This window comes from Sarcophilus harrisii, chromosome 2 (genome assembly GCF_902635505.1).
Source record: "Sarcophilus harrisii chromosome 2, mSarHar1.11, whole genome shotgun sequence".
Lineage (NCBI taxonomy): Eukaryota > Metazoa > Chordata > Mammalia > Dasyuromorphia > Dasyuridae > Sarcophilus > Sarcophilus harrisii.
Window position 1 is genome coordinate 573,166,410 of NC_045427.1, and position 21,729 is coordinate 573,188,138.

At 37.3% G+C, this 21,729-nt stretch overlaps 1 protein-coding gene across 2 annotated transcripts in view; it reads right to left on the reverse strand.

Annotated features, from left to right (window-relative positions):
• The window catches only part of GFRA1 (GDNF family receptor alpha 1), a 309,354-nt gene extending 307,986 nt beyond the window's left edge, over nucleotides 1-1,368 (reverse strand). For both annotated transcript variants that reach the window (XM_031955918.1, XM_031955917.1), the window contains exons 1-2: nucleotides 1,303-1,368; nucleotides 836-1,128 (exon numbers count right to left, since the gene is read on the reverse strand). In XM_031955918.1, the coding sequence (XP_031811778.1) occupies nucleotides 836-875 (40 nt within the window). In that variant the 5' untranslated portion in view covers nucleotides 876-1,128; nucleotides 1,303-1,368. The remainder of the gene's footprint in view (nucleotides 1-835; nucleotides 1,129-1,302) is intronic.
• Nucleotides 1,369-21,729: the final 20,361 nt, after the last annotated feature.

Below are 21,729 nucleotides of genomic sequence, written 5' to 3' on the forward strand. Positions count from 1 at the left end.
CAAGAAGCGGCTGCCGGAGAAGGGAAGGCAGCAATCAGTCCAGCCGGCCCCATTTCAACTTGTGGGAGCGCTAGGCTTTTGAGCCCCAAGCAGAGAATTCCACCTTTGAGTCTCTGCCTTTCGGGGTTAAGGCAAGGCCGGGTTACCAACTCGCCTTCAGGCGACAGGCCTTTGGGGCTAGGTACAAAAGTGAGAGATTTTCCCAAACCTCCCTCCCACCCACTACTCAAAGCTTCCAGAGAAAAAACACCCACTGCCCACGCCAAGGCGCTGGAACGCTGGGGTTGAGGCAGGCGTGGTGAGAGATGATTTGGATTTGTAAAGCAGACACAAAGTAGGATGAAGGGAAGGACGGGGTCTATGGGGAAGAGACTGGGTAAACCGAGGCACGCAAGCTGAAATCGGTTTTTCTAGCAGCAAACGTTGAGCGGGTAAGCGAATTCGGAAAAGTTTCCCATGTAAGTTCGTTGTTCCAACACATCTTTTGCCCTCTCTCTAACCTGAATCTATAACCGCTGCCACAATTATCCTGGGGCGCTCCTGGGTCCAAAATAACAGTGATGCCCCCTAACCCCCGTGAGTGCAAATAGCAGGGGGATTCGAGATAAGGTCGTAGTATGCAAAAAAAAATCACTAAGGAAGTTGGGGGTTGAAGGCGAGAACTGCCCCCTTCCTAAACCTGTAGAGTTACTATAAAAGGATTCATAATGTAATCCGTTCCCCCAAACAACTTCAATCCCCCACACACACACACACTTTTCCCCATCCCACCGGGTGCTGGGGGCAAAGGGAAGGGGACGCTGGGATCTATCACATTCCAAAAGGTTCAACTTACCCACGAGCGGCAGCACGAAGTACAAGGTGGCAAGAAACATCGTGCCGAGCGCCCAGCTACTGGTCACCCCCGCAGAAAAATAACAATAATTAGCAGGCGCCCCTTGCCGGAGATCAGCACGTAGTGATCCCCCCACAGCCGCACTGATGATTCTGCAGCCCAAAGTTCAGATCCATCGAGTTCAAGAGCAAACTCCGTCCGTAGGCACCGCCGCCGCTGCTGGTTCTTGCGATCCGAAGGCAAGGAGGGGCTGAAGGATTTCTGCGCTTTTAGGGTTTCAGGTCCGACCCAACCTGGAAGGGAGAGCCAGCTTTGAAATTAGAGGCGAGAGAGCCTGGAGCCTCCCACCTCCTCTCCTCCTCCTTCGGTCTGTCTGTCTCCCCACCTCCTACCCCCCCCCCACCCCCAGCCTCCTCTCCCCCGCCTCAGGAAGCTTTCCTTGGCTGGGGTTCTCTGCCCACCCCCACCTTGGTTTTCTCGCTGGGAGGGTCCTCTTCTTGGGATACGTTTTCACACAGCCAATTGGAGACGTTTCCCAAAGCTGCAGGACAGCAGAGGAGATGGATATCAAGTGGTTTCCCTAAAGTCGAGGGGTGTCTTGTTCCGGCTGCTACGGAGGAGCGCGGCGGACTGAATGCATGCACAGAATTAAATAAATAATGTTACTTTCCGCTGGCTGGGAGCGGGGCCCCAAGCAGCTTCCAAGTCATAGTATCTGCCGCAGCAACAGCAGCAGCGGCGGGAGCGGCAGCAGTGGCAGTTCCCAGTCTGATGTGGAAGGAGTCCCCTTTCCTAGGAACTTAGGCTCTCTCTCTTTCTCTCTCTCTTTCTCTCTCTCCTCTCAGTATCTGTCACTCTCTCCTCTCTCTATCTCTCTCTCTCTGTCTCTCTCTCTCTCTCTCTCTTTCTCTCTCTCCTCTCAGTATCTGTCACTCTCTCCTCTCTCTATCTCTCTCTCTGTCTCTCTCTCTTTCTCTCTCCTCTCAGTATCTGTCACTCTCCTCTCTCTGTCTCTCTCTCTCTCTCCCCTCAGTGTCTCTGTCTCTCTCTCCTCTATCTCAGTCTCTCTCTCTCTCTCTCTCTCTCTCTCTCTCTCTCCCCCCTCAGTGTCTCTGTCTCTCCTCTATCTCAATCTCTCTATCTCACAGTCTCTCTCTCTCTCTCTCTCTCTCTCTCTCTCTCTCTCCTCTCTCTCTCCTCTATCTCAAGTCTCTCTCTCTCTCTCTCTCTCTCTCTCTCTCTCTCTCTCTCTCTCTCCCTCTCTCTCCTCTCTATCTCAGTCTCTCTCTCTCTCTCTCTCTCTCTCTCTCTCTCTCTCTCTCTCTCTCTCTCTCCCCCCTCCTCTCTCTGTCTCTCTCTCTCTCTCTCTCTCTCTCCCCTCTCTCTCTCCTCTATCTCACAGTCTCTCTCTCCCCCCCTCTCTCTCTCCTCTATCTCACAGTCTCTCTCTCTCTCTCTATCTCAGTCTCTCTCTCTCTCTCTCTCTCTCCCTCTCTCTCTCCTCTATCTCAGTCTCTCTCTCTCTCTCTTTCTCTCTCTCTCTCTCTCTCTCTCTCTCTCTCTCTCTCTCTCTCCCCCCCTCTCTCTCTCTCTCTCTCTCTCTCTCTCTCTCTCTCTCTCTCTCCCCCTCTCTCTCCTCTATCTCACAGTCTCTCTCTCTCCCCCTCTCTCTCTCTCCTCTATCTCACAGTCTCTCTCTCTCTCCTCTTCTCCCTTTTTTTTTTTTCTCTCCTGTCTACTACTCTAGCTGACCCTTTCTACCCCTACCCCCCTGCCCCCGAGTTTATTTCGGTAGTAATTCTGGTAGAGAAACAAGTTACCTCATTTAAAAACTCCCCTAGCAAAAGCCCCTAACATTACCGCGATGTCCTTCGGCCTAGACGTCCAACATACCACACACCCCGCCCTCTCCAAACCGTCTCCACGCACCCCAATCCCGGAGCTCTCTATTGCATCAACGCCGCCGCCCAGGGAAAAGAAAGCAGGAGCGAGTCCAGAGGACCTATAGATCAGCGCCAATATAGTGCAATGCTCCAAGCAGAACAAAAAGGGTTTGCTAGCAAGAAGCAGGTGCAAACCCTGCAGGGCTCATAATCTCTGCTTTAGGAAATACAATTAGTACTCTGGGACAACGGTTTTACAGATTCACCCTCTCCCCGGCTACACTCACACACACACACACACACGAACTGCTGTCCTAAAACATCCCGTTTGGATAGCGAAGGGAGGGGAACCCGGAGAAGGCGAAGAAAAGAGGTTCTGAGCCCACAGACTTAGAGAACTTGCTCTAAATTTTCACCAACCTGGATTCAACAGACTACATCCAGCTGCAGCTAGGGAACGGGGACCAGATGTGCGCGTTTGGGGGGGAGGCGGGGACAGTGGTCCCTCCCTCTCGCTCGCTCTTTTCCTCTCTTGGGTTTGGCTCTTTGCCCCAAAAGAAGATACAGTAATCCTCTGAAATGTCCGCGGACAGAGTTTGGGGTGGTTGTTGGGGTTTTTTTGTTTTTTGTTTTTCCCCCCAGGACAATTTCCGATCAGAAGCCCCTTTGTGTGAACGGATGTTAATGGATTATTGGAAACAATGTGGTTTGTCAGTTTCTAAGACCGGATTGCTCTTTGATTAAGACAACTGCCTACATCCTCTTCTCTCTAGTTTCCCCGCGTCCTTCCCCACCCACTGAAAAAGGGGCAGGAAACACACTATAGCGGACACATAAATACACCGATATTCATGTGCACACGTTCTTCTAAGAACTCCAATCCCGACAAACCGCAAGCTCTGCGCGGGGTTCCCAGAGGCGTGCGCCCCCCTCCCCTACCCCTATTCTCCCCCTCCCCAGCACAAACAGTCACAAAGGGTGCATGACGGCGAATTGTATAAATCACTCCATAGCCTTTTCCTTCGAACATAAAGTTGCTTGTTATTGTGTTCTTCCCCCACGTCACTTGGGGCTCTGAGTCAAGATTTTTTTTTTTTTTTTGGCGTTAAAGACACAGATTCATACACGTCTCCATGCACACAGTCATCACGCTCACTCATTGACTCAGACGCACAATTTCTCCCTTTTTCTTCTCCCTCCGGAAGGTTTTACTGAATAGGACTAAAGTCGAGACCAACCTTCTGACATTCAATTCAACAACATCCCATGTTGTGATGACCTCACAAACATACCCCACGCCCATGCTGATCAGTTAAAGAGTTGTATGGGTTTTTTCCCCTTAAATCAGCTTGGGGGTACATCCACCTCCTATCTCCTTCCCTTTCGATGCACCCACATGCACACCCGTGGGACTACTAGCTCTCACAACTCCACTGAGATCCCCCTGTTATTGAATGTGTCTCAAGTTAAAATTTGCTGAAAGATGGGGTAGGGGAAATAGCCTGCATCTGTTTCAGGATTCCAGGCTCCACTGAAAACAATCCGGCCCAAGGAGACCACATCTGTTGGGACCTGCAAAGTCATCTCAGTAGACAATAGGCCACCAAAAAAGAAACTTGTCATTTGATTGGGGGGAAGGGCATTAATTGGAACAAGGCAGGGAAACTGAAAGAATTTTGAAATGAGGGTTCAAAGGAGGGGAAAAAGGAACAGAAATGAGGAGGAGGCCAGTCTGGGTAAAAATCTTTCCATTCAACTACACCCATCAGCTGTAATCAAGAAAAACATCAGTCATCTGGGATGCGCCAAATGATACCTACACTCTGTCATTTCAGACTGTGAAAGCACCTTCAATACATGCTGGAAACCAGAGATGTACATAAACACCATCAACTCATTTGTATGTGGACGTGTTCATTTCAGAGCAGGTAGCAAGAGATTTGGTCTTCCTCTACCCAGTGACAGATTTCTAGTTCAGTATATCAGTTTACTCTTGGCTCTTGAATAAACAAAGCAAACATATGTCACATATTCATGACAGATGGTCCAAACCAAAGGCTACTCAAATCCTTTTTCTCTATGGTTGTTACAGCTCTGGGTTCCCTTGTAGAATAAAGAGAAATGTAATTAGGTACAAAACTTCTGCTCCACAATCAGTTCCTCCAACTTTCACAACAATAATGATTTGCAAGGTAGGCAAATGACATCAAATACTCTACATTTGGAGGGGGATCATAGGAATTCTTGAGGTAAATTTAATTAGCTAGAGGCTGGAAAGAACAAAGGAATGTTCTCTGTATGGATTGATTATGAAGAACTGACTTCATGATCTAGATTAAAAACTTGTATTTCCATGCACACCAGTCAGTCAATAAATATTTATTAAACATACTATGCACCAAGAGCTAAGCTAAATACTGGGGATGAAAAAAAGTTTTTAAAAATCTCTCTGCCCTCAAGAAAAGGAAATTCCAAACCTATAAAGTCTTCCTTTCTTCACTTTCAAGTTATCTTAGAAAGATTACAACACAGAACCTGGAGTCAGGAAGACTTATTCTAAGCAGTCAGTCATTTAACTTCTCATTTCCTTGTTTCCTCATCTATAAAATAAAAGGAGATACACTAGATAGTTTTTAAAAGCTCTTCCAGATATGACTCTTTAATCTTGGAATTTCAAGACCAAGGATCATGAAAAAAAAAGTTTTCTTATTTTTGACTATTTGGAGCTACGTTCCCTAAAGTCTTATTTAAAAGATATCAGAATCATGATGATTTCAGCGAGGCCTGCAGAAACTTACATAAACTGATGCTAAGTACAGTGAGTAGAACCAAAAGAACATTGTACATGGCAATAGCAAGATTATGTGATGATCAATTCTGATGTATGTGGCTCTTTTCAAAAGTGAGGTGATTCAGGCTAGTTCCAATGAACCTGTGATGGAAAGAGCCATTTGCACCCAGAGAGAGGACTGTGGGGACTGAGTGAGGATCATAACATAGTACTTTCACTTATTTTATTGTTATTTGCTTGACTTTTGTTTTCTTTTTGATCTGATTTTCCTTTTGCAGCATAATAAATGTGGAAACATGTATAGAAGAATTGCACATATTTAACATATTGGATTATTTGCTGTCTAGGGGAGGAGATGGAGGAAGGGAGGGAGAAAAATTTGGAATAAAAGTTTTGCAAGAGTGAATGTTGAAAATTATCTATGCATATGTTTAGAAAATAAAATAAGTGAAGTAGGTAGGTGGTATGGTGAATAGAGCACCAGCCCTGAAGTCAAGAGGACCTGAATTCAAATCTGGTCTCAGACACTTAACACTTCCTAGCTTAACCTGGGCAAGTGGTTTAACGCCTATTGCCTCAGCAAAATAAATAAATACATAAAATCTTTAAGATAAAAATAAAGACATAAGCATCAAACACTCTATTTAGAATGAATTTAACCTAAATCCATTGATAAACAGCATTATACTGCACTGATAAAAGGGCTGGCTGACCTTAGAATACCAGACCTAAACTGAAATCCTGTGACCATGAGCAAGTCATTTAATGTCTTAGTTCCTTGAGATTCCTAAAACTCTTATAGAAAAGTTACTGAAATGCATAAGGGAAGTTTTCATACCAAGTACACTCTGCCCTAATGAGAGCTCATATATAGGCTTCAAAAAATTAATATAACTTTTCTTTCTCTCATTCACTTATAGAGTATGAAAGTTCCTTAAATGTAAGGGCTGCAACTTCTTCCCTTAAAATCTCAGTTGTTCCTTGGGAGATATGGGACATACAAATATAGATGCTCAAAAAAAAATACTATAGCATGAAAGCAAAACTTTGTAAAAAGCCTATTAAAAAGAAACAAACAGAAATTTGCCCTTCTTAATTGGTGATATAAAAATAAAACCAATGAAAATGTCCATAGATGAATGGCTATTATTTCAAGTTTGACCAGTCTGGACCTCACTTCTCTCATTTGTAAAATTAAGGTGTTGAGTTAGATATTCTCTAAGGTAATAAAATGTTTGAATCCTATGGACAAATCATTTATCAAAGCTGTTCTTCTAAAGAGATTTGTGAAGTAAAAGATTTGGATTCTCATCTTGAAGGAGACTTGTTGAATAAGCTTATCAAATCATTTTGTCAGATGCATAACCACTAACTTCTAGGAATGAAATGAGCATAACAGCTATAAAACACTTGGAATCTGTGGGATAAAAATGAAAGGGATTATTAATATTATCTTGGTTTCCTTGGTGCTTATCTGCTCTACTGTTTATTCAGCTGAACTAAAGATGAAAGGTGACATAAATACCAAATATTATTAGTCATTATAAATGTTACTACCATCCTCAGTAGCATTTCTGTTTTCTCTACAGGAAATTGGTTTTAATGCTTCAAAATTAGGTTTAATTCACACAGCGCATGTGTTATATGTTTCTATGAGTCAAGCAATTTTCTTTTATCTTTAGATATATATGTGCTTATTAGAAATAATCTATTCTATAGGTAGAATTTTTGTCTCTTATTACCACACAAACAGTTCCAATAACAGTTATACAATTTATATGGATGCAGTTTCTGAAATAATTATATATGGAATCAGAAACTGAAAAAGACTTTAAGGAAAAATCTAATTCACAACCTTCCTTTCTAGTGTAACAAAGCCCAAGTAACTTGTCCTGGGTCACTCAGGTAATAGAATAAAGAGTTTTGATTTACACTCATCTTCTACATGCAAAGTGAAATAAGCAATACATTGTATACAGTAATGGCAATATTATAAAAATAATCAACTGTGAAAAACTTAACTACTTTGATCAAGACAATAGTCCAAGAGAATTTCAAGACCCATGATGAAAAAATGCTATCCAGAGAATTGAACAATTCTGAATACAGATTGAAGCTTACTTTTTAAAACTTTATTTATTTTTCCGGTTTTATTTTTGTTTCTGTAATGTCTTTTGTGACATGGATAATATGGAAATATGTTTTGCATGACTTCACATATGTAATTAATATCAAATTGCTTGCTTGCTTTTTCAGTGGCAGGAGGGAGAGAGAGAATTAAAAAGCATTTTCAAAAGTTTTATATGTAATATGGAAATATTTAACTATATATGTGTGTATAAATGTATATATGTATGTGTGTATGTATATATATACATACACACATTTTTATATATACATATATATATATATATATATATATATAAAATATGTGTGTGTGCATACACACCCATACCATATATATTTCAAATTCACCTCCTCTAAATCTGTTTCCAGGACCCTTTCTTCTTCATTTTACAATAGTTTCACTGCCCCATCCCACCCCAGATTAATCATATTTGTCTAATTTTTCAAATATAGTTCATTAAAAAAACAGAACAATTGAGCTTTGACTGCCCAGTGATGATGCTTCTGAAACTCATTGTCCTCTCAGACACCACCATTTTGCTAAAAGATTTGTTGCAAAATCCTTGTACCAGACCAATACTAAATAGAGACATATAATATAATTATTACTACTGCTGAGACAAGAACAGCCTCAGTTAGGCACTATTCCATTGGAAACTTGACATTCTTTATATTTTTCAAAAGTCATTATCATAATAGAATGTCCTTTTTTCTATACACCTTGATAATAACATATGATGTAGTTTCTTTCTGGGAAAGGATTGCTTGCCTTAGGTCATGCTTTAAGGCATAGTGCCAATAAATAGAGTAACATTAGCCACTCTAATCATAGAGAAATGTACCTTCCATTGTCACCATGAAAGGCAAATTTCATATAATTCAGAAGTAAGGGCTTATGATGAACACTGTGAGAATATCACCACTAAAGATATACATTTTTTTTTTAAACATTGAGTTAAACAACACTTCAAAAAGCTTAATAAACATCAAGTCCTTTTCAGAGACTTGGAGAAATATATATTATATATATATATATATATATATATATACATATATATATATATACACACCCATATATATGTATGTGTATATATATGTGTGTGTATGCATATATACATGTGTGTATATATATGCATATATATATATATATACACAAACATATACATTAATACCATCCCCAATTCCAAACATGAAATCTGGTTTAAAAGTTTCTATGCTTAATAATAGTAGATTTCATATTATAATACGATGTTCTTGCCTTCATCCTTTGGCAAATTTAGAAGTGAGTTATCTCAGCTTTCAGAATCCTTTTCTAGGATAACTATATTAAGATAAGTATTTTGGAAATTATTTACAAATGGAAGTTTCTTATTGGCTGTCAGGCTTTCCTGACCCCGAAGAACCTCTCTTAAGAAATTTCTTGTCCTCTTTAGTTTTAAACTAATCTTCATTTCTTATTACCAATAAGACAGAACAAGTGCTATAATGCATTTACAGAAGATTATTGCATTTCTTGAAGAGTTGAAGTCATTTGTACTTTGGCCTTAAGCCATGGAATGCATTCAAGGTGTGCATCTCTACTGAAATGAAGTGCCTGTCATGTCTTATTGTTTAAATATATGGTAAAAGAAATCCCATCTTCATATGGCTTTTTTTCCCCATGCTTGTGAAAGGTACCATATTAAAAGCACTCTAAATTGAAGTCTTCTTTATCCAAGAAGAATAAGGAGAGTTGCCTTAAGGGAAGCACCTGTTTTCCTTATACCACTTTCCTAATAAGCCTAAACCTTATTCTGGAGGGACCTTATTGAAGTGTGAGAAGAAAGCTTAATCTCCAATCTTGTCCAGTAATTAGCCTCCTTTGCTTGAGAGCCTAAAAACACAGATTCCAATCTGGATGAGCTTTCAGATGTAGAATGAAAACAAGATTGAAAACAATGACTCATTTCTATAGAAACCTTTTAGCTGCCTTGAGATGGCAACCCATTTTTATTTCTGTTGAGGTGCACAAGATTGAAGGCAGGAGCATTAGAGCCTAATCCAGGTATTGTAAAGTAGGCAAAGCCCCTCAGGCTGCTAGAGATCTAGGGGTGAGTATGGATTGTAGGCCCTCGTCCTTAAAAAAAGAAAAGCCCAACATTAGCGCCAGAATCGCATCATTCATTTCTCTCTGATGGTGTTTTTTTCTCAGGCAATCTTTTGAAAATGCCTTAGAAATAAATTATTTACTAAGATATTGATATCTAGAAAAATGGAATTATTTTCATCTTGGAGAGATTTGCATGTTGTTAATAACGATGATGACCTCCCAATAGCAACAGAAGGAAGTATCATGGAGCCCAGGCTTTGTCTTAGGATCAGATATTAATGAGTTTCTGACATTAGGAAGATCCGAGTTCAAGTCCAGCTTCAAATGGGTGCTAGCTGTTGTCTGCCTCAGTTTCCTCAACTGAAAAATAGATGTTACAATAGCATCTACCCCCAATGTTTTTTGTGAGGTTCAAATAAGATAAAATTTGTAAAGCACTTAGCATAGTGCTTGACACATAGTAGGTAATTCATAAAAGTTTCCTTACTTCCTCCTTCTCTCTCTCCTTTCCTCCAACCCTCCTTTCCCCCCAATTTTCTCTCTCCTTTCTCCCTCCTGAAAGATGATAAGTATTAGAAAGAGAAATGACCTCATAATTTCTTATACTAGAAATGTAATAGTTTGAATAAATGAATAAAAAAAATTTTTTTTAACCAAGGGAGTACATGATCTTCTACAGGTGACCTAAACAATTCCAACTGTAGCATGTTTGATAGTCATTTGGGTTTTTTATTTAATAATGAAGATTATTCTGTATAACCTGAGAGCAGCTCATTTGTTCCTAAATTGCTAATTAAGACACTACAAATTTGGTGTAGTTGCTAACGTGGCCCAAGTACCTAGTTTAACTCTATCATGGCCACTTTCGTTGTCATGATGGTTTGTTTTTTTCATTTGAGTTTTTTTACCATGTTAATCTCCATATTAGATCTTCTAGTCTTTCTATTATACTTATATATTTAAATTTTATGTTGTACCTATATATTTATGTTTCATTCTTTTTATTGTATCTAGTGATCCTATATACTTGTAACTTGTTTTCTTTGTCAAATTGATGCCAGGAAGATTTTTGAAAGAAAGAAAACCTTCTTGAGAATATAAAGCTACTCATCTCAGAGTAACAATTTTTTTAAAGACTTAATCATCAATTGTTTAGTGTAAGGCTATATAAGAGATGCTTGAAGATAAGGCTCAAGATAAGAGGGATGTTTCCTTCCTCAGCTTCTAGCTCAATCAGTTCTGGTGGAAGGCATTAATAACAACATGTTTATTTCGCTAAGGTGAAAATAATATCATTCTTCTAGATGTATAAATTTTAGCAACTAGAGAATTTCTGAGCTATTTTCAAAAGAATGACGAAAAACGGCACTTGAAGAGAGAAATGAAAGGTTATGATTCCACCATCAGAAGAGGAAAGAAGGAATTCAATTCAGTAAGTATTTATTGAGTCTTTATGACTGTGCTAAATTACTCTGAAAAGTGTAGAATTTTAAATTAAATTTTAAAATTCAAATTTTAAAGTGATCTGTGCTTTTTTTAGTCTTTCTGACGTCATTTATAGCTGGCACTCATATAGTTTTTTAAGATTTGCCAAGCACTCTTCTTACTTTCATCTCATTTTAGCCATATCACAGACCTGGGAGATAGGTACTACTGACATGAGTCTCATTTTGCAAATGAAGAAAAGTGTGGATCACTCTAAAACTTAGAGGTAAAATAAGAATTCCAGAGCCCTCATATAGAGATTATGATGGAACAAACTCAGATGAAAAGACCCAGAATAAATTATCATGATGTCTGAATGGCATAATCAAAACAAGGGTGTACATTTAAATTTGGAATTTGGGTCATTTCAGCAACTACACCAAGAGCTAGTAAACCATACCAAAATCTTTCACAGAGCTTATAAATGTCAAAGGTGTAATTTGAACTGAGGTCTTTTTGATTCCAGGTCCAGAACTCCTTTCAATATGCCATATGCCTTCCATACAGACACTCATAAAATACAAACATGGAACTTGTTGAAGGATTATGGAAGGAAGTCTATGATTAAGTGCCAAAAGTGGATGAAAAAGAAACTTTTTTTTTAGGGTATGGAGGATTCAAATAGCAATTGGCTGGATTTCCAGTAGATGGCTTATGGAGAAGGTGGGACAAGTTCAGAAAAAAAAAAAAAAAAAAAAAAACAGAAGAAGATTCAATAAATATGTATTAAATTAGAGATAGAAACTAAATCTGTGATTTCATTGGTATAGAGAAATCCCAGATGAAGAAACTCCCTCTATTAATGCAAGTTGCACTTTTCCCTAAAATCTTGGGTTTCCTAAAGCAGGTTAAGTAATTTGTGTCAGAAATGGGACTTGAACTGAAATCTTTCTTACTTAAGGTAGGCTTCCTATCCATTATCCTACATTGCTTCTCAGCATTACATACGACACCATAAATATAATTAGAATATAGACTAAATCCAGAAAGAGAAAAAAGATACTTTCCTCTTATTCAGAATACTTTGAATATCATCCAAAATAGAACCAGGATGTCTTTCCATTTTATTCAGTTTCTCCTTGAGCCTTATTTGGAACTCTAAAGATTCCATAGAAATAAGAATTCCAGTTAGATACCAAGATGAGGTAGACTGAGAAAAAAAAGCATTCTATCCTTGATAGTGGTATAGGAATGAAATTACGGTCACCCAACTTCTTGATATGGACTAAATATCCTTTTCTCCTTATTCTCAGTGCTCTGATGAGATTGAAAAACATTTCCTCATCAGAACCTCAAGGAAAGGGATGTGAGTTTTAAAGGACTTCCTCCCCCAACTCTTGCCCATACTGTGGGAGCATGACAGCTCAAGAGATCATGACCCTTTATTGTTTAATGCACTATTCAATAACCTACATGCTATTGCCTAATTATTAAACACATGAAGAATCTGTGATATCTCTAATACTTTGCTTTGCAATGTTCACTAACAGTGAGGTAGATAGATTTTTTTAAATTTCTGTTTTATGTCTGCTAACTAAAACCCATTAAGCATTCAGGCCTTCCCTCTTGGAAGGTTGATGAATTTAAAATGATCTGCTGGCATGGCGCAGGATATATCTCAAGGAGTCTACTTCAGCAGACTTACCATAAAGTTTTGTGTTAATTAACTTAATTGTGCCATCAGTGGTGTTGATGATGACATTAACAGCTACCTATAATGGCACTGGATAATTGACATCATTCTTTAAGGAGGTAGTTGAGTTTCCTTTTGTTTGTGTAAATGCTGTCATTTTTCTCAAGAATAGAAGCTTCTCCTGCATAAAAAATGAATCTTATGTATATTCTACAGCATAAAGGACAACATTGGCTTAATAAGTATGAAATCACCAGGATGATGATAGATGATGTATTTCAACCACATCATTAATGAGAATTTTTATTTGTGCAGTATAATCTCACCTAGCTGGATTGTTCAAGGCCAGATACACAGTAGATAGGCCAGGGACACAGTAGATATTTATAAATTCCATTTAATTCAACAAGTATTTATTAAGGGACCACAATTATGATAGTTACTGGAAACGTAAAGAAAAAAACAAAACAAAATCCAGAAAAACATCTACTGAAAGTATCACAGGACCCTTCCCCTAGATTGTGTTATAGTCATAATTTATTCCACTTACTTGCATGACTATAATTCTTAAGGAACAAAATAGATTCATATTCTCAAAATATATCTGATTCATCTTTGGAAGATTTTTTTTTAGAAAATGTCTCCTTCACCTGATAGTTGAGAGCAATTTGTCCCCTTAAATTTCAGAAATTTTATGAAATTGATCCTAAATCTTTAACAGAATACCAAGAGGAATTATTTAAAATAGCAAAATATGGAGACATTCTGACCAGAAGAAATCTAAATCTTTATAAGATGATATACACTGGACACCTGGAAGCCATTAGAGAAGATGTTTTATTAGGGTTATGTACAGTACCAAGACTAATTAAGGCACAAAACTTGGGTCCAAATCTTACTTCTAAAAATGTATCATTTGATTATGTTCTTACAATTTTGTCAAAACTGAGGTCATTTTAAAAAATAGTCTAAATAAAACTAATGAAATAAGCAGTATGAATATGTAGAAAATGAAATTGGTCTAATCAGCTCTAAACTTATAAAATAATGCCTGATAAATGCTATAATTAATGTATTTTTTGCAAAGTGCTTTATAGAAATTATCTCATTTGATCCTCTGTGAAATAGGTAGAACAGGCATTATTCTTCCTCCTTTTACAGACAAGGAACCCAAAGCTCTGATCGATAAATTACTTACCCAACATGACTAGTAAAGATCAGAGACAGTATTTGCGTCCATAACACCCTAAATATAGGTCTAACATTCTATCCACTATACAAAGTATTGCTTCAAAGGCATATAGGAAGGTGTGATATTCTCTCACAATAGCTGAAATTCATTTTACTTTCCCACAGCTAAAATCAGATTGATTAGGATTCTATTTGAATCTTTTAAAATGCAAATACCCTGGAATACTTATCTTAATGAAAAATTAGTTTTGTCAACTGTCTATCCCATCTCCTATTCCCTACCACCTGAACAGCTCAATGAAACTTCATATAAAGATAGAATAGCCATTGAATTTTTTTTGGGGGGGAAGAATGGTGAGAGACTAAGTTTGAAGGGGCACTCACAACTCCTAATATACTCCCTTTCAAATATTCAAATACTATGTGGCAGCCAAATTGACCTACATAATACTCCCTGGAATTTCATATACCAGATATACCATTTTTTGCTTTCATGCCCTTGAACAGACCATCCCCGTCTGGAATGCTTTCCCTCCTCATTTCTACCTCTTTGGATCCTTTCAAAGCAGTGTTCAAGTGTCACCATCCTTCAAGAAGCCTTTCTGAAACTCTAAATTATCTGTGCCCCCATTATTTTGCATAAATTTTCCATTCGTTTGCATAATATAAATATAATATATAACATAATTCATGTATATGTATATATGCACATGTGTGTCATAGCATAAGTGACTCCACTTTTAAACCACCATTTAGTTGTTATATTTCAGCTGCTTATAAATAACAGCATTTTCAATCTGTCTTACTTTCCCTTCCCAGTGTCACTTGACCACAAGAATACCTCTCTACTCCTTCCTAATTGTCTCCCAATATCCTCCATCAATAAGACTCCTGTTGTGTTTTGGTGTTTAGTTTTTGCCTTGTAATCCTCAAACCAACACTAGGACCTAGCACATAGTAAATATTTAGTGAGTTCTTGTTGGATAGAATGGAATACAAGGGGGATCCCATTATTTAGAGTTAGGTAGGATCCACATCTTATTGTGACACATCAGTATCATAATATGACAATGTGGGAAGATACTTCTATTAGCACTTGACACAAATGTGTCCTTGGATTGTTTAAGAATCCCATCAATGGTACCCCTTTGTTAATCATAGAATCTTAGAATTCAAAGGGACGTCATGTATCATACAATTTTTGTGTTCACTTAATTTATAGATGAGAATACTGAGGTCTAGAACTGTCTTTAATTCCACCATCTTTTTACTATTCCACTCAAGCCCTTGACTACCTGTGGTATCCCTCTGCACTTAAAAATACAAGGATTCACTCAATCTGGCATTTTCCTGAATGAGAGAAGTCACAGTTTACTTAATTAAGTAGCTCTCTTTGTATCACAAAATGCATGATTGAGATGATTGACAGTTTGGAACGCTGAAAGACAGGAAGAAAAAAGTTAGAACTATTCTATTAAAAAAAAAAAAGTTGTTCAAAGGAGCAATGGAGAAGAAGGGGTATGGAATGAAAAGACCTTGGTATGTACCTCTAGAAGCAAGTTTAGGTTTCACCTTCATCTTAATGAGTTCTGAATTCTGAACCAAAGCCAAACTGTGAGGTTTACCTACATTTAGTCTTAGGTAACTTCCTCTTTCTAAGAAAAGGGACTTAAAGGTTTATTTTTAAAAAGCTCCTTGGAAATCAAGCAGCTTTCATAAAGGAAAAAAAAAGAAAATCCTTCAGAAGACTTTAAGCAGAAGAAGCTCAGAAACATGTGGATTACATTTCCCTTAAACTCCCATGGGTTTGCATATGGAAAGAGGGTCTTGGAATAAATACATTTTCTATTTTCCTGTGGCCAATATATTTGGAAGCCAGTGATGTTTGAGATGTACAGGAAACTAAAAATATGTGTGGCTACATGTTTAAGTCCTGTTATTTCCTCTAACGGCCTTGATAAGAAAGAGGAAGTGAGCATTTAGCATCTAAAAGAAATCATTTCAAAAGAAAAAATTCCATATAGCTTTCACACTAGAGAAATCTTCTCTAATATTCCCTTTGTCTCTCCTCACAACCATAATCAATATTTTTAGGGGCCAAAGGTAGGGCAAAGGAAAAGAGTTTATTCAGCTTTTTTGTAGGATTCTGAGCCACAGAGGCCAAATTAATATTTTGCAAAATCTGTCCATTAAGTGTCTTTAAGTGCTTTTAAAGGGTGTCATAGAATAAAAAGGAAAGAGAAAGAAAAAGAATCTGAGAGTTAGGGGTAAATGATTACTTTTAAGTATCTTGCTAGTAGAAATGTCATAGAAAATAACAGGAACAGCAAACAGATAAAACCTGAGACAGGCACTCTAATGCTCTTCTGTCAAGCATTTCCAAAGAGATGATTCAGAGTCAAGAGGTACTTTGCTATGAAAATTAACAAATTATATTTATTTTATCAGTTAAAAAGGATTTGTCACGTTAATGATTTTTTTCTATTAGATTTGCCACATCCAGATTGGATTAAGAAATGTAAATCCAAATGTCAAACATTAGAAACTATTTCTGAAATTCCATACATTAGTAGAATGTTTTTTCCCCTTTTGATTTTTTTTGAAGACCATATTCTAAAATTATACTAAAACACATATTGCCAATAAGTCTTTCTATATCCATAGAATAAAATAAGATAAATCCAGAAATGAAATTTTAATTTAAAAATACTTTCTAGTCCTATAATATTAATACATTAATATCCTGAGGTTAAAATGAAAATGTTTATTTATTTTTATACCTAAATTTTTTGGTTGTGGCCATGTCCAGTTATATCTGAAAAGTGGACTGCTAGAGCCCCCTAGCTGCTACGTGGGATTTTATTCTCCAAAGCCATATTCCTGAGTTTGAAGGTGTAAGAAATGTACTAACAATCAAATTATGAACAAAAGGAACCACGAACAGTAACTTTGAAAATCAGTGATATCAACCTGGGGAGACAGTATGTTTTTGCTCTTGTTCTGTCTCCTGGGAATCTCCCTCCCCGCCCATTTGATGTTCCCTGACATAGATATAAATACACAGTACTTGACAATTCTGTCTTTTATTAATGTTTTTGTATAGATGTTTGTATACCTTTCACATGTGTTCATCTCTATATTAGAAGGTATACTTTAAGAATATAAAATATAGAAAGATCTGGAATTTTTTCATTGAGATATGTTTGTTTGCTAATGTTATACAAGTATAAATCCATTTATTTTTTTTACTGATAATGAGGGCTGATAATAAGCACCTCAGAATTGGATAAAATCACTTGTCAAAAACAAGTTTAGAATGATTGCAGAAAATGTGCTTTCTAAGTATATTTTCTGATCCCAAAGCTACAACTTGTTGGAAGATAGTTAGGTTTACTCTTTCCAGTATAGTTGAAAAAAATATTGTATTTAAAGTTAGGAAAAACTTGGGTTCAGATTCTGATCTTGTGAGTTGTGTGATCATGAGCAAGACCCTTGAATTCTATGACTGTTGGTTTCTTTGTGAAATATTCAGATGGATCTGTCCATTTATTAATATGGATATTCTTTGAAAAGATGTTAATTGCAACTGGTCCATACCAGCTCATCTTCTGTAACTCTTATCTGAGTCTTCCCAAGAGTCCACCAAGATACTGGAGGTCTTTGCTTTCTTCTGACACCCACATGGTATCTGTGGAGCAACTGTCATCCATCATTTTCACTAAGGGACTAACCCATCTTTTATTCTTGATAGTATCAATCTGTTGAAAGGAGATAATATATTTGACTTCGCCCAAAGATACTTAGAAGCAGTAGATTGAAGCTTCTGCAAAGATTGTTGTGATGATCAAATAAGATAAAGTACTCTGCAAATCCTTCAAGTATTAAGTGAATTCAGTTCGATTTGGCAAGCATTTATTAAACTCCTACCATGTGCAAAATCATCATGTAAGGCTCTGGGGAGACAAAAAATGAAAACCTCTCCTTTCATCACTAAGTTAGTATCCTTTTCTCCAGTCTCTTCCCTCATACCCAGTGGCTAACACAATGTAGAGAAGACTTTGGGAAAAGAAGAGAAAGGGGGGAGGGAAGGAGGAACGAAGAAAAAAAGGGAGGGAGGGAGGGAGAACTGAAGGCAGGAAGGAAGGAAAGAAGGGAAGGAAGAAAAAGGGGGTAGATTTTTTTATGATTTAAGTGCTTAGTAAATGTAAAAATGTGGAAAATTTCCTGGTGATAGACAAAGAAAACACAGAATTGTCGAAAGTTTTTAGAATGATCTTTATATTTCCAAGATGTTCAGAGGATCAATGGCTTCCAGGAGTTATCTCACTGACTGCTTAACTCCCCAAAGCTCTGCATATCATCCTTATAGAAATAAATGCGCCTATCTTGTTATTTTAGTTGTCTTTATCCATGTCTCATAGCTCCTACTCGAATGTGAGTTCCAGAGGACAGGGACTAGATTAAGGAATAAAGTACTTCTATATTCCTGGGATATAGTCTTCTTAAAATACACAGACTCCAAAGCTATAGAAGAAATCCTGAAAAAATCAGACCTTATTTTGATTTATTAAAAAAAAATCTATTCATAGGCAAAGGATAGACCTGGGACACTCTCTATGTGGGAACTATTTTCACCATGTAGATCAATAACTTGATAATGATTTAGCAACTAAATCCATAGGGAGTTGTAGGAGGAACAAATAACTTCTATAAGTGGACCAGAATTTTGTATCAAGTAAATTCAAGACAACATTTGAATTAGGTTTTTCTGATCCCGGGTTTAATAATCCAAAACAATTTTTTCAAATGCTGTGATAAACACTTTCATTCTTTGAGTGGAACAAGCTGTGAAAAAACTTGTGATTTGTAACTGATTGTCAAAGAAGGTTGATTTCTTTCCCAAAGGAAAATAGAATTTTTACCCCTACCAGAAAGTATAAGATTTATAGCAATGTCAAAAGTTAACTACTGAAGTAGAAGAAATGCCACTAGGCAGTAAGTGCCCAAAGCTGCCTAAGGAGAAATGAACCCTCAGATTAGCATACAGTTTTGTAAATTGGCTCCAAGGTAGAATATTCTGTAATTTATATGGTTAAGGATTGTAGTCGAACTGGACAAATTCACTAACAATAACTTAGGGGGCTATAATTTGAAGAGGGAAAGGGTAAGAAGGATCATAAGATAAAACCTATCATTTGAAGGAATGACTGAGATTTGAATTCAAGCCCTCTTGTTTCCATGCCTAGCATAGTGGGATAGTGGAGAAAGTAGTACTTCTCTGTTAACTAGGTACATGTCTAGAGCTTACTCATGACAAATGGCAGATTTAGTTTGCATATCTATATGCATATGTATATGTATTTGTTATATGATAATATTTATGTAAATGTTTTAAATGAGTTTAATATAATTTATACATTTTTCAGAGATTTTTTTCTTGTATTTATTAATGTGAACACTTGTTTTTATTGGACTTGTCTTAATAGGATTCCTAATATTAATTATTGATCCATTTTTATTCCTTGTATAAAAGAAAAAAAGAATGGCTGCCTGTCCTTTTAAGTGCATGAGAGAAAGGGGAAAAGAAAAAAGAATGAAATTAAATTGGAAAGAAACACTTTTAAGTTTTAATTTTCAATTTAATTTTATTTTTTGGTGAAAGGAGTGGCAGGCAATCTAAGTTTGCAATTTCATCATCATGGATGAGTGCTGTTCTGCTATAATTTTAGATAGGGATTGCCTACCTACGATCTGTTAAATGTTTTTGCAGAATATTTTTAAAATTCTATTTAATCATAATTGTTTTTCTTTGTAATCCAACACATTTTATTCCATGCCTATAAACATATTATTCTGAGGCACTCATAGTTTTAACCAGTTTGTCAAACAGGTTCCTGATGCAAAAATGGTTAAAAGCTCCTCTCCTTGGAGTTACCACAGTCACTGAAAGCTGCCCAGGGTCACAGGGCTAAGATATGAGAGGAATGCCTTGAACCCAGGCCTTCTGTAAGGTCTGCCTTTAGCCATTATTCCAAGTTGCTTCTCAAACCTCAGAGTATTTTACTTAAATGTGTTTCTGAATACTTTCTCTCCTCTCCTGAAAGGAATATTAAAAAAAAAAAACAACCCACAACTTTGTCAGAGTTTGTTTTCTTGAGACAACAAAATCAACAGAAAATCCTTGCACTAAAATGTTTTATGTTGAAGCACGTATTTAGCCCACATTAACACACACACACACACACACACACATACACACACACACACACACACACACCTTATACATCTATGAGCTTTCCTGCATTCCAGTTATCATTTGCTAGATTTAATGAGTGCTTAAAATAAAGTTACATTTGTACTTGTTCATGGTGCCTTGGAGGAATCCGAAGCTGACATGTCCTTTTAGGTTACATGACAATGTCTCCATAATCTGAACAGCATTTAACCAAAACATCCCCTTTCTGGTAAACTTCCACTGGGCCAGCTTCCTTTGTAAAGTACATAGTAGCATCTGCAGTAGCATATGGGGGAAGGAAGGCATCCAAAGAGCACAAAAGGAGGGAAGACGGGAAGAGGCTTTTGCAAGCTCTCCTCTCCAAATGCAAAAATGAAAAGGTCACACTGGCTGACATTCTGTAAACTTAAACCATATTGTTTCCTGAGAGTACAAGTCTTATAAATTTTTAAATTGTGCCTTCTCACAGGAATGGCTCGGAGAGCCAGGGCAAAAGGGAAGTTCATAGTATACATATCTACAAATCAAAACCAAGTTTATAGGCTTAATTTCAGTTTTGCTGGCACTGGCAGTATGCTTATGAAACTTTGAGGGAAATAAAGCAACTTCGCTATTGGATGATGTCTTTAGTATCATTTTGGATTCCTTTACTGGCTTTATAAAAGAGGTAAATGGGTGGTTTGGAGTTGCTTTATTTGTGCATGAATGTGTTTGTTTTTACTTAGATGTTGCCAGGAATGGAATATATGCACATGGAGCAAACCATTTGCATTTTTAAAAAGATTCTAAGAAAATGTGGTTTAGTCGAAAGTACTCTGCACTAGGAATTGGTAGAGTTCAGGTGTCATTCTACTTGTGTTAATGATTTAGATAACTCAATGAACTCCTTAAGTCATGGGTCAAAAGAAAATTGAGCAATAACAATAGCAGCATTTTAAGATTTGCAAAACACTGAATAAAAGTGATCTCATTTTATCCTTACAACAACCCTTGGAGGTGGGTCCTGTTATGAAGCCCATTTGACAGATGAGGAAACTGAGGCAGACATGTTATGTAGCTTGCCCAAGGTCACACAACTATCAGAATTCACTCCTTCCCAGCTCCTGGCCTATTGCTCTGTTACTTTAACACTTAGCTGCCTCAGATAATTTCTAAGGTCCTCTATAGCTCCAACATTCTATGATTCTTAAAATAGAAGTAATTTTAGAAGAACAAGGTCTATTATCAAACCTTCCGACAGTAGTTATTACACACAGATTTCAGTTCTTTTGAACTGCAAGAATTAGATTCTATTGATTAATTATGTATCCCTACTGAGGCACCGTAGTGAAGTGGGAAGAACATTGGTTTCATGTCAAATCCTGGCTCTGCTTTTTGCTAACTTGGGAAATGTAACGTCTCTGGGTTTGAGTTTTCTCATCTATAAATTGATGGGGTCAGATTAGGTGACCTCTAGGTCT